We start from the raw sequence: 14,200 nt of genomic DNA, 5'->3' as shown, positions 1-14,200 counted from the left end.
TCCATAATTCTGATATCATTTTTAACACACTCCAATATATCAGAATCACAAGGAAATCCACACAATAGTCCAAGTGAGGTCTTATCAAGGCATTGTAAAGAGGCAAAATGACATCCTTATCTTTACATGTGAACATTCATTTCTGCATTGCAATTATCTTTTGAGTTGTATTTGCAATCTTTGCTACATGGCCACTGAACTTCAACTTGATATCTACTAACACTCCAAGATCCCTAGCCTCATCAGTTTCTTCAAGCATAATCACATCAATATAATACAACATTGGATATCTAATCACACTGAAGTGAATGACTTTAAATTTACTGACATTCATTTTCCCATGCCTACAATTCCAGCCTATTCAAATGATTCTGAAAGTACTGCATATGCAGCATTCCTGATTACCCTACTTATATTTGCATCATCAGCAATTAGGTGTATGTTGCTTGTCAAATCCTTCCCAATATCATTAATGTATAGATTGAATATCCTCTTATCCACTCTAATATTTTATAATCCAAACCCATATTCTCCAATTTATGCAACAGTTTTCCATGCTGTATTCTCTTAAAAGGCTTATCGAAATCCAAAAGTATCATGGTGTATCCATTCCCCTTGTGTAGTTCTATGGTAACATTGTTATAGAAAGTGAGCAAGTTGCTAAAACATGAGCTTCCCTTAATAAACCCATGTTGTTCATTGCAAAGTAGAAATTCACTGTCAACCCATTTCTGAATGCATGTCATAACAAAGTTTTCCAAAATCTTCACTGCCATTCCTGAGGAACTAATTGGTCGATAGTTGGATACATCGGCCTTTGCACCACCTTTGTGCAATGGAATTACCATACATTCTTTCCATTCCTGCAGAATCTTCAATGTTCTGAGACTCATATTAAACAGCCTGGTGAAAGGAATAGCTAGTTCAGCTGAAGACTTTTAGCACATGTGCTGATATCCCATCAGTCTTTATTGCTGAATTCTTATTTAGTTAGTGCAACAGCTCTAATACCTCGTCCTCATACACCTGAGTTTCTTCATCCAGTGAAGAAGTAGTAGTGAGTTCAATGTCGAGTACACCAGGTTGATAGCTTTTAACAAAATTGGCACTCATTAGTTGAACAACCTCTTCTGCATCTGTAGCTCTTAACACCCTCTGCATTTAGAAGAGTTATCTTTCATATTCATTCTTTCTTTTACTTGCAGCATATCGATAGAATTCTTGTGGGTTGTCTTTAGCATGCAGAGCCAGTTTCTTTACATATTCAAACTTTGTTTTCCTTTCAACAGTTGACTATTCTAGCCTCCTGCTCATAATTTTCATAATGCACATAATCTTTATGCATACAGTATTCCTTCTACATCATCCTTTTCCGAATCTCTTACTTAATAAGATTACACATCTATTTGATTCCTACCCTATTTCTTCGAACTCTCAGGACGCATTCTGATACCGCATCATTTAAGTATTGTTTAAATGCTTCTCATCCAACAACCGATCCCATTTCACTGAAAGTAGTATACTCTTCAGTTGACCATAATTTCCTGCTTTGTAGTTCAGCATGTAATCTTTTCTAAATGGAACATTGATAAACTTAGTCACTTCCGAAGTGAGTACCGCATGATCACTGTCTCACCCTGTAACACTATAATCAAATTTAACACTCTTTGATCTCAAGTTACTTCTATCACATGCTGCTTGAGGAAGTTGTCCCACAACAGCTCAGTAAATGTATTTTCATTCTTTTTATGAGATTCTATTGTTAAACAATCAATATTTGGATAGTTAAAGTCTCCCATTATGATTACTGTTTTTGCACTCATCTTGTCTATTCGATGATGCATTTCTTCATCACTAGCAACCAATCCACCAGATCTGTAACAATTCCCCACTATGTGTAAAATACTGTTAGTAGTAGCAGTTAGTATGCCTGATTTTGATATCCACTTGTCACTAATGCCTACAATCTAAGGTCCCGACACAAGGCAACAAACTCTACACTTTTGTTTCTGACACGCATATCATTCATGTATAGACATAATTATCTACTTCGTGACACAGTTGGAGAACTTGCGATCACTTTTCTTCTCTAGTGCCTTATACATGTAGACATCTTTGCACACATTTGATGGGTCCGAACCGGACAAACACAAAGTCAAAATCGTTCTCTCTTCATCAACATTTTCATGACAAACCAAGCCCATTCCCATTATTAACACAGTTATCTAACATTGTCGCCCTTACTCTCACATTTTCACCATTCCTCCCTTTATGATTAATTTCCCTGACTCTCTGTTTTAGATCTCATACCAGTTATTAGTTTTTCTAGACTCCTAATCCCAGATGCATTCAGGTGTAGGTTGTTCCTTTTATACAAATCCAATCTTCCCTCAAACTCACTTCACACATCCAAAAACTCCATTCCTTCATAGTCTATGCACTGAATTGTTTGCCATCATAGCCCTTTTTAATTTATTTTTATCATATTGAGGTAAAATTCTGAAGATTTTCCCTTTCTTACCCTTTACTCTTGCCTCTTCAAAACAACCCTTTCATGTCCTCTTTCATACTGAACTTATTGCTAGTTAAGTAGTTAGTACCTTCTACAATTAAGATTTTTTATATTTCTGTTCTGTTTTTGAATTGCTTCCTTTATATTCTTAATTTTCACTCAAGGAAAACTCGAAGTAATTACTTGTTCATCAATAGCATGTTTTATTATAAAGTCACCATACCAAATAACTTCTTTCTTTTTACTTACTATGTCACTTAGCTAATTTCCATTACTTCCTGGCTTACCTGTTTTTGTGCTTTGTTGTTTCTTATTTATATACAAATTTAAATACTGGTAGTCCTAGTACTGAACCCCGAGACACTTCACTAAGCACTCTGATTCGACTAAATTCCACTCCCCCATATATTATTCTGGTGTTTTCTGTCAGCAGTCCCCTTATTCATGCCATCAACTTCATATCCATTCCCATTTGCTCCAACTTTTGTAGTAGTTTGCCATGTGGTATTCTGTCAAATTCTTTTGCTAGGTCTAGCATTACCACTGTGTAGCCATTTCCTTTATTTAATTCTCTTTTTACTATTATTAAAGGCAAGTTAATTACTATGGCAGAACTTACCTTTTAAACAGCCATGTTGCCCACCATACAGTCATTTTTATGTGATGGAACTGTGTTACCGTCTTACTACTCCTTTGGAACCTTGCCAGAGAGAGGTGAGACTTAAACAACTTCATCAGAGGCATTTCTAGTTCTCTTGCACATTCTCATAACACATGAGCTCATAGCATATACCATCCAGGAACATTGCTGTATTCACATTGATTTCTTCACTATTTTTTAGTTCATTTATCTCAGTTCTCACATGTATCCTTGACATTGGCAACTGCAAAATCTTTGGATTATGATACCCTTGCAGAGGTATCACTTAGTACCTCAACTATTCATTCTGCTTCTGTCACCTTCTTGTCATCAGCACTAATTCAAGTTCTCCTTCCATAATCATTCTTCCTCTTACTCACCACAGAGCAAAAAAATTCTTTTGGATTTATTTTAGCTTGCTTAAGCTAATTTTCTCTCATAATCTGATTTCACTTTTGTTACCATACTAGTTCCTGTTTGCCTTCACTTTTTGCTGTTCATTAGTATGCTGATCACCTTTCTCTGTATTCCCCTCCACAGTAGTTTTTTCAACTTCTGCATTATATTGCTTTATATTGCTAGTTATGTACTTAACCCTACTTGTTGTGTTTTATGCTCCTTACCACAGATATGCAATTGGATTCTCTCAAACAATCGTTGACCATTTTTCTTACATTACTAATATTCTATCCTTGCAGCTTCTTAAGCCATGGCACTGCTTCAAGCTGCCTCTAAAGTTTCATAATCACCAGCTTTTAGTTCTGCATAACGATTTATTTTTTGACTGAGAATTCCACATCTTTAGCATCCTTCCACTTGCATGATCATTTTCCCCAGTTAGAGTCTTAGTGCCTACTGTTGTTATGGATGCTGTTACCATATCCTCCACTCAAACTCCTGGTCCTCGCCATAATATGCTGGTTTAGGTAACTATCTCTTAGACTATATGAATTCCAGTTCCATCTTGTCATGTGCTCTTTCCTCTGTCCAATCTCTCCTATAGTAATTGCTCAGCCCACACTGTTTATCTGCATTGCACCCACATCTTTCCACAAATCCCCCCCCCCCCAATCTATAGCAGCAACCAACAATATATTTTGTTCATTTGTTTCTTTCTTACACTGGACTCAGATGAACCATCTTCCTTAGACCTAAAATCCTTTTTTTTTTTCCTGTTAGTTGAAATTCTTCTGCTGTCATCAGCAATTCCTCACATCCTATCTTATTCTCTCTATCCTCCCAGAAAAATTACAGTACCCTTACATTTTATCCTTGTAACTATATAATTTTCTTTTAACTTTTGTAACTATCTAATTGTCTGGCTGATAATGATAATTTTTGACCAAGTCATGCTGATCAGTGCTAAAATCTCCACCTTTATTTCTGACATCCATGTACATGCATTTCAGCATCCCCTTGGACCTACTGTTACCCTTGCATAATGTTATTACTAGCCCATTTAGATTTGAAACCTGTGAAACTGTAGTTGACATGCCTTGAAGAAATCAGTGTACACACACCAATTTGTCCCAGGTGTTGCTGAACCCCCCCCCCCCAAGTACTGCTAGTTTTCCTGATTTTGCACTTTGAACTTCTCACTGAACAACATTCTCTCTCTCTCCCTCCCCAAAAGATTCAAATATGCAGTCCATCAGTCATATGTATAAGTCATTTCATCCATAAAATGCACACAATTCTTACAATCCTATCATACAAGGAGCAGATTTACAATCTTTACTTTTCACTCTCTTTCGCTTCTATTGGCAACTTTCATATCTTCTCTCTAACAGCTTCACTAACATCCTTTATCTTTGTACCTGAGAGTGCTTTAATCACTTTCTCATTAAATACACCTCTTATCGAAACCCCATTCAATATCTTCTTACTCTCATGTTTTTCTCATTCACTTTTTTGTTCATTCTTCCTCCTGCTGTGCCACATGCCACTTGTTTCTCAAGTTGCTTAAACTCATGTTTTGTTCTCTGTAAAACTTCATATAAGCATGTCGTTTCTCTCCTCACTGTCACTTTGTCCACATTATCTTCAGCATGAAATGTGAAGGAGAGTGTGAAAGGAGCTTTTCTCACACTCCTTCACATGTCATTCACTATTACTCACTCCTTCCACTGCATTCTCTACACTTTCTCTATCCTGCCTTACATTATTAGTATTAGATACTTCATCCTCCCAGTTTCAGCATGATTTGCATTTCTTGCACTCACACTTGAAACATTTCCAATATACCCTCTCTCCATTCTCACTTTCATAAACTGGTCATTCTTGGCAATGTGATTCTTTATGGATAAAGAATCTTGCAAACACAAAATAAGCTGTTACCCAAACAAATTTTGTAACTTAAACTTTGAATTAAAGAAATGTACATATTGTGAAATATTAGTTTAATTTTCAGTTATAAGAGAGCAGTATCAATTTATGCCATCTATACATTACTGGGTCTCTGTCCATTTAGGAAGGTGATATTTGCACCAACAGTGTCAATCTCTTCCTCCCCTTCTCATGACCAATGCAGACCAATGTCCATTGTTTGTGTTATTTTCCTTTTTGCAATTAAAGTGATGAGTTATAAAGTTCACTTACTGCTGAAGGTTTCAGGTTATTTTTGCTTTTAATGTGCATACTATGCACATATTTAGTTCATTATGAAGATTTCAGATAAGTGATATTTCCTAATATTCATTTTTATAACTTCATACTCTTTTAGTTTGTTTGCATTTGTACTTTTCATGTTATCATTTTATATGCTTTATATATTGTTACTGCCAGTGCTTTGTTCTGTTTCAGTGTATTATAGCAAACTATCTCTCTAGTTCCTAGGGGTTTGCTATAGTGAGCCTCTACTTATAAATGATTTTCTACATTCAGACTTACTTTTGTTTTTGCAGATTATGTTTTAAACCATGCAGCAAAGATTTTGAGGCTATTATATATTCATGACCTGCGTGACCTACAAACAGCCATAAATGAAACAATTGTAGCTGTTCAGACTATTACTGCCAATCCTAAGACTGATACAAGACTTGGAAAAGTAGGAAAATGAAATATTTATGTACTATTTGGCTAGTTCATTGTGAATATTAAAGGAAATTAGTCCCCAGTTTTGTATGTTTCTTTTATTCAAAAAATAATATACTCAGATTCATTGATACAAGTCATGGAATATTGCATATATTTCAAATGATTATCAGATATTGTACATTAAAAAAAATGCCATAGGGATGTGATTGAAACACAGAATTCAGATTTCGTTGCAGTTAATATCACCAGATCCATCTTCGTGTAAATCTGGACAGACACAAGTACGGTCACCCTTTCCATCAGGTAGACACAAATATCGACATCCTCCGTTTTGGACAGCACATGGATTTCCCACTGGGGGGGGGGGGGGAGAAATTAAAGCAGAATTTTAATATAATTCTTCTCGTAGCAAATTTTTAAACATGCAGCTTTGAACATTATGCAGATTACAGTTGAATGTAATTTTTCACATATCAAGTTATAAACATAATTTCATGGATATGAAACATATTAAATAAACTGCTGATTATGTATAACAGTCAACTCTCACTGCAGCAAACATAAAAAATTTATTCACTATCATCAACCACTGAAAAGTTAATTCCTCATATAATTAGTGCTATGTTAATAGAAATTGATTATGACAAATTGCTGATTGTCATCTAATGAGAAAAGAACCGAGTTCTGTTCTCATTAGATGGGAGAAATTAAAGCAGAATTTTAATATAATTCTTCTCGTAGCAAATTTTTAAACATGCAGCTTTGAACATTATGCAGATTACAGTTGAATGTAATTTTTCACATATCAAGTTATAAACATAATTTCATGGATATGAAACATATTAAATAAACTGCTGATTATGTATAACAGTCAACTCTCACTGCAGCAAACATAAAAAATTTATTCACTATCATCAACCACTGAAAAGTTAATTCCTCATATAATTAGTGCTATGTTAATAGAAATTGATTATGACAAATTGCTGATTGTCATCTAATGAGAAAAGAACCGAGTTCTGTTCTCATTGTGATGAGAGGAATCTTTATATGGTTTTTTCCCTCCCATAAACTCAGGTTTTTCATCCCACATATAAGCAAATAGGCCATGAGAACACACAATTTACAGACAATATAGTCTCATAGTAGTGGTGGGTGGTAGATGGTGCTATGTGTTGATAGTAGTAGTGTCGTGTAGTTGGAAGATTAAGAAAGGAAGACAGCGAGTTCCCTCCCATGATGAGTCCTTGGACTCCTTTAGGTGTCATGTAATAATAATGTATCTGTTTAGAACTGCATTTAATATCTGCTATTCTTAGTAGTATTGTAAAATTTCATGCAGTAGGACTTTTCCTTTTTTTTTTTTTTGCATTGACTTTTACAGAGGTTACAACTTGAAAACAAAGTTAATATTTCTGTATTAACATTGTAAATTTTGTGAAAACCCATGTAGCTAACTCTAAGAAAATTAAGATGCAAGTTTGTGCAGAAACTATATGTCAGATAAATGTTTAAGTTGTATGATTCAAGGGCAAAGCTACAGTAATCGGCACAGATTAATGTAGTTCAGATTTGAAATAAACAACATAGAAATTGTATATACAAAGTAAGTGTATACATTCTAAGCGTATATATTCTAATTGGGCTCGTTGTCAGCCAGATGCAAGCTTCAAGGACAGTGTCATAATAGGCAGTTTAGATCTTAAGCAGTTCTGCTTTTTGTAAACAAGATTGTGTGTGTTCCGTGAGAATGAGAAGTGAACATTAATGTTGAAGATCAAGACCATTTTGCTTAGGAATATTCGGGGGCCTGAACCCTTAGTCCAGGGACCTCAGGAGTCATATATTGGGGGTCCTCTAAGTTAAAAAAGAGAGTAGAGACCTCCGGATCCTCTCCTCTTGCCATGTGTCATTTTAGTCGGGTCGTTTGAATTCAGGAGAGCATAGCCGTGGCACCGTGAAGCCATGGGAGGAGCAAGAAAGACGGACCAGCATGCCTTGTCAGTGAGAGAACCTGCAACGTACATCGGATGTTGGATGCCTTCAGACGACTCAGAAACTTCAAAAAATGTGCTTTGAGCCCTGGGAGTCATCTGCATGAGATGGCGGTAAAGACAGAACCCCTGTATGGAAGCTAAAGCGTAAGACGAATAGGCAATCAACGGAAACTGCAAAGGAGCTACGAACTGGTATGGTGTTGTGTGTTAACGAAGATCCGTGAGTACAATTTGTTGTGTTTATCTAAGATATGGAAAATTGACTGAAAGTCCAAAGGACATTTTTTTTTTTTTTTGTGTAAACATAGTTCATTGTTCTGAACTGAAAACTAAAACTAAAGATAGATTGTACAACAGATAGAATAGGAGATATTTAGCCATAGAATTTGTAGAGCATGATAATCTTAGTATTGAGAATGGGTGACAGATTTCTTTGTGTCATAATATAGCATAACTCAGTGTATTCACATGTCGAAATGTTACAATTATAGTTTAAGAATAGAACTAAGAGGGAATCTTTTTATAAGTGTATGATCTTGTATATTTGCATTTTAATTTGAAATAAACATGCTTGTTTTGTTAAAGAATCGTACCACCTGATCTTTATGTAATGCACTGTTTCCAAAAAATTTATGGACCTGTGAATAAAAGTATTAAAGATTAAGTGTCAAAGCTGTATAACTGAGAGGAGACCTCCACATAGCCTTTAAAGGAATGCGGAGAACTGACCAGGGCTTCTGACCTAATGTCCAATCCTCACCTCATGATGCACCCTGTTGGGTATCTACTTGGATACTGAACAAACGAGGATGGGCTGGCAATATGGGATTTAGCCGACCAAATTGTATTCTTATTGGTTAAACCAAAATAAAAAATGATGGTACAACATGACAAAATTTCATGCTGGCTGGGGCGTTGCCCGGTTAAACAAGGCCCCCCGTTGTTTTCGCCAGGGAACCAGAGCGAACAGTGAAAAGTCGGCTACTGGAACAAATCTGAAAACACAACCCCAACTCAACATCACCAGAGTTAAAGATCGGTAGTATCAACATAAGAAGCCTGAATGGCAAAGAAATGGAGCTAGCTGAGGAATTAGATAAGTACCAGATCGACATTATAGGAGTGACTGAAACAAAAAAGACAAAAACTGGTGAGATCTTTCTGAGCAATAAATACAAAATGTTATATTCAGGCAATGACAATCAAGGAAAAGAAGGAGTAGCCATAGTATTCAACACAAAATACGAGGCTGATCTTCTTGAATGGCAGTCAGTCTCAAGTAGAGTGATGTGGGCAAATATGAGAATGGGGAACTGGACAATGAGACTTATTTGTGCCTATGATCCCACAGAAGGTTCTACTAAGGTAGAAGTGGAGGAATTTTTTGACGCTTTAGAAAAAGCAACTGACACAATGAAAAAGGAAAAGTTGGTTCTTGTTGGGGATCTAAATAGTAGAGTAGGAAATGATTGTGAGACACACAAAAATATTTTGGAAAAATTTGGAGAAAAGAGAAAAGCTAATAATAATGGCAAATATCTGTTGGATTTCTGCTCGGGACATGGACTGGTTATTACTAACACCATGTTCCAACATAAAAATGTGCACAGATTCACATGGAGAGAAGAGGCAAGGAATAAGAAAAGTCTCATTGACTATGTTATTGTTGATAGTGATGTTTTCTCTCTGGTGCAGGACACCAGAGTGTATAGAGGATTTGAAATTGGAAGTGATCACTATTTAGTCTTAAGCAGGATAAAATTGAATTTCATATTGAAAAGAATAACATGTAAGAAAGTTTTAAAGAGAATAAAAGTTGAGCAGCTCTCAGATGTGAACTGTAGACTAAAATACACAAAGATTATTGAAGAAAAATGAAAGAGTTTGAGAACAAGAATCATTGAACAAGAATATATTGAAAAGAATAACATGTAAGAAAGTTTTAAAGAGAATAAAAGTTGAGCAGCTCTCAGATGTGAACTGTAGACTAAAATACACAAAGATTATTGAAGAAAAATGAAAGAGTTTGAGAACAAGAATCATACCTTGGAGATTCAGTGGCAAGCCTTGAAGAAAGCCCTGATTGATTCAGCTAGAGAGGCATGTGGTGAAGTTGTCTGCAAGAATAGAAATATCAGAACTCCATGGTGGACACAGGAAGTTAAAGAGGCAGTGAAGGAAAAGAAGAAAGCATATCAAAAGTTCCTGGCAAATAAGTCAGCTTTTACTCTTACAGAATACAGAGACAAATGTAAGAAAGCTAAACACTGTGTAAAACTAGCTAAACAAAAGTCATGGGAGGACTTTGGCAAGAACATAAATAATAAATATCAAGAAGGTGGCAAAATATTCGAGGTTGTTGAAGAAGCTTAGGAATGGAGGAAAGAGTGCTGTAAAAGGAGTTACAGATGATAAAGGTGACATGAAAATGGGAGAAAAAGATATCCTTGAAGTATTGAGTAATTACTTCAAGAAATTGCTAAATGAAACAAGCTGTGATGACAGCACAGTGGTAAAAAACACTGACCAGGCATGCAGTCAGGAATACATATCCATACTTGAAGTAGAAAAACCCATCCAAGGCTTGAAATGTGGAAAGGCAGCAGGAGTAGATGATATTCAACCAGAAATGCTGAAGTATGGTGGTATAAAAGTCTTACAATGGCTGCACTGCATAGTTCAGAAAGCCTGACAGAGGGACAAATTCCCGATGATTGGAGTAGAGCTCTCATAGTACCCATATATAAAAAGGGAAATAAAACTGAATGTGAGAATTACAGAGGTATTTCCCTATTGAGTGTTCCTGGCAAGATCTATGCAAGTATACTTGAGAAACGTTTGAGAAGAATTGTGGAAGAAAAGCTGGGTGAAGAACAAACTGGATTCAGGCCAAATAGAGGCTGTCAGGATCAGATCTTCACTTTACGACAAATAGTCGAGAAAGCATGGGAATATAACAATGATCTGTATTTAAGTTTTGTCGATTTGGAAAAGGCATATGACAAGGTACCAAGAAAGAAGCTATTCAATATGCTACAGTTATATGGTGTCACTGTGGCATTATATCAAGCAATACTTAGTCTTTATTTGAGTCAACAGTTAGAATTAAAGGAAGTACAGGAAGAATGTTTAATGTTAAATCTGGTGTGAGACAAGGATGTACATTATCCCCTATGTTATTCATTATCTATATGGATCACATTATGAAGCAAAGTGGTGTTAAACATGATATCAAAATTGGAGATATTAATGTCAGCTCTTTGCTTTATGCGGATGATGTTATACTTCTAAATAAATCCGCTACAAGTCTGCAAGATTCTCTGACTAAATTGAATAACTGTTATAATAGATATGGTATGAAGGTCAGCAATAAAAAGACAAAGACAATGAAAATAGGCAGAATCACTGAAATTGTCAACTGTGTTGTGAATGGAGAACCTGTGGAACAAGTAAAACATTTCAGCTACTTAGGCACGATTTTTAGTGAAGATTGTAAATTAAATATAGAAATAGACAACAGAATCAGCAAAGCTAGCATGGTGGGAAGTCAATTGAATAAATTCATATGGAATAAGAGAGAAATTAGTCAGAACACTAAATTAGCTGTATACAAGACAGTGTTCAAACCAGTTTTAACTTATGGATCTGAGAGCTGGGTCAGAAGTAAAACACTTGACCAAAGACTAGAGACCGCAGATATGAGAGTCCTGAGAAAGATTATAGGCATGAACAGATTGCATCAATGGCAATATCATGTTAAAAACGAGGATTTTAGGAAAGAACTTGACATTGTCAGCATCCAGGAATGCGTTAGCAGAGCTAATCTTAGGTGGTATGGTCACTTAAACAGAATTGGCGAAGAAAGATTAGAAACAAGTGTTCTCTGGCAGGTTGGCAGCAAAATGACCCAGAGGAAGACCAAGATATGGGTGGATTGATACGGTACAAAGTGCCTTAGACGATAGAAATATAAGATCTGATAATGTTGGAGTCTTGACAAGTAACAGATTGATTTGGAGGAAAATTATAGATAGGAAGTTAGTAATGATGTAATTTTTTTCATGTAGTACTATCATATCCTGTACGCTCCTTGAAGGTACATGGCAGGAATTTGATGATGATGAAGATTAGCCATGACTGATAAATAAGTTTTTTGGATAATCTCAGAGTAAACCCTACAGAAAGTAAACCCTCAGAGTAAACCCTACTCAGGACAGTAAACCCTCAGAGTAAACCCTACTCAGGACATGGACTGGTTATTACTAACACCATGTTCCAACATAAAAATGTGCACAAATTCACATGGAGAGAAGAGGCTAGGAATAAGAAAAGTCTCATTGACTATGTTATTGTTGATAGTGATGTTTTCTCCCTGGTGCAGGACACCAGAGTGTACAGAGGATTTGAAATTGGAAGTGATCACTATTTAGTCTTGAGCAGGATAAAATTGAATTTCATATTGAAAAGAATAACATGTAAGAAAGTTTTAAAGCGAATAAAAGTTGAGCAGCTCTCAGATGTAAACTGTAGACTAAAATACAGAAATATTATTGAAAAGAAAATGAAAGAGTTTGAGAACAGGAATCAAACCTTGGAGATTCAGTGGCAAACTCTGAAGGAAACATTGATTGAGTCTGCCAGAGAGGCATGTGGTGAGGTTGTGTGCAAAGATAAAAAAAATCAGAACTCCCTGGTGGACACAGGAAGTTAAAGAGGCAGTGAAGGAAAAGAAGAAAGCATATCAAAAGTTCCTGGCAAATAAGTCAGCTTTTACTCTTACAGAATACAGAGACAAATGTAAGAAAGCTAAACAGTGTGTAAAACTAGCTAAACAAAAGTCATGGGAGGACTTTGGCAAGAATATAGAAAATAAATATCAAGAAGGTGGCAAAATATTCTGGAGGTTGTTGAAGAAGCTTAGGAATGGAGGAAAGAGTGCTGTAAAAGGAATTAGAGATGATAAAGGTGAAATGAAAACAGGAGAAAAAGATATCCTTGAAGTATGGAGTAATTACTTTGAAAAACTGCTAAATGAAACAAGCAGTGATGACAGCACAGTGATAAAAAACACTGACCAGGCATGCAGTCAGGAATGCATATCCATACTTGAAGTAGAAAAAGCCATCAAAGGCTTGAAATGTGGAAAGGCAGCAGGAGTAGATGATATTCGACCAGAAATGCTGAAGTATGGTGGTATAAGAGTCTTACAGTGGCTGCACTGCATAGTTCAGAAAGCCTGGACAGAGGGACGAATTCCTGATGATTGGAGTAGAGCTCTCATAGTACCCATATATAAAAAGGGAAATAAAACTGAATGTGAGAATTACAGAGGTATTTCCCTACTGAGTGTTCCTGGCAAGATCTATGCAAGTATACTTGAGAAACGGTTGAGAAGAATTGTGGAAGAAAAGCTTGGTGAAGAACAAGCTGGATTCAGGCCAAATAGAGGCTGTCAGGATCAGATCTTCACTTTACGACAAATAGTCGAGAAAGCATGGGAATATAACAAAGATCTGTATTTAAGTTTTGTTGATTTGGAAAAGGCATATGACAAGGTGCCAAGAGAGAAGCTATTCAATACGCTGCAGTTATATGGTGTCAATGGGGCATTATATCAAGCAATACTTAGTCTGTATTTGAGTTGTGAGTCAGCAGTTAGAATTGAAGGAAGTACAGGAAGATGGTTTAATGTTAAATCTGGTGTGAGACAAGGATGTACATTATCCCCTCTGTTATTCATTATCTATATGGATCACATTATGAAGGAATGTGGTATTAAACCTGATATCAAAATTGGAGATGTTAATGTCAGCTCTTTGCTTTATGCGGATGATGTTATACTTCTAAATAAATCCGCTACAAGTCTGCAAGATTCTCTGACTAAATTGAATAGCTGTTGTAATAGATATGGTATGAAGGTCAGCAATAAAAAGACAAAGACAATGAAAATAGGCAGAATCATTGAAAATGTCAACTGTGTTGTGAATGGAGAACCTGTGGAACAAGTAAAACATTTTA

General features: G+C 35.9%; 2 protein-coding genes across 2 annotated transcripts in view; one reads left to right on the top strand and one right to left on the bottom strand.

Moving 5' to 3' along the window:
* Nucleotides 1-6,267, top strand: part of LOC150104307 (tRNA-splicing ligase complex subunit RTRAF-like) — a 178,644-nt gene extending 172,377 nt beyond the window's left edge. Inside the window, exon 8 of the mRNA XM_090396290.1 lies at nucleotides 6,056-6,267. Coding sequence (XP_090252416.1) covers nucleotides 6,056-6,210 — 155 coding nt within the window. The 3' untranslated portion in view covers nucleotides 6,211-6,267. The remainder of the gene's footprint in view (nucleotides 1-6,055) is intronic.
* A 1-nt stretch (nucleotide 6,268) lies between these two features.
* The window catches only part of Ndg (Nidogen), a 199,542-nt gene continuing 191,610 nt past the window's right edge, over nucleotides 6,269-14,200 (bottom strand). Inside the window, exon 21 of the mRNA XM_090396289.1 lies at nucleotides 6,269-6,542. Coding sequence (XP_090252415.1) covers nucleotides 6,409-6,542 — 134 coding nt within the window. The 3' untranslated portion in view covers nucleotides 6,269-6,408. The remainder of the gene's footprint in view (nucleotides 6,543-14,200) is intronic.

Source organism: Typopeltis vanoorti, chromosome 8 (genome assembly GCF_054136105.1).
Source record: "Typopeltis vanoorti isolate ZY-2024b chromosome 8, IOZ_Tvanoo_1.0, whole genome shotgun sequence".
NCBI lineage: Eukaryota > Metazoa > Arthropoda > Arachnida > Uropygi > Thelyphonidae > Typopeltis > Typopeltis vanoorti.
Note: the sequence above shows the minus strand (reverse complement) of the source record. Positions and strands in the feature narration are given on the sequence as shown.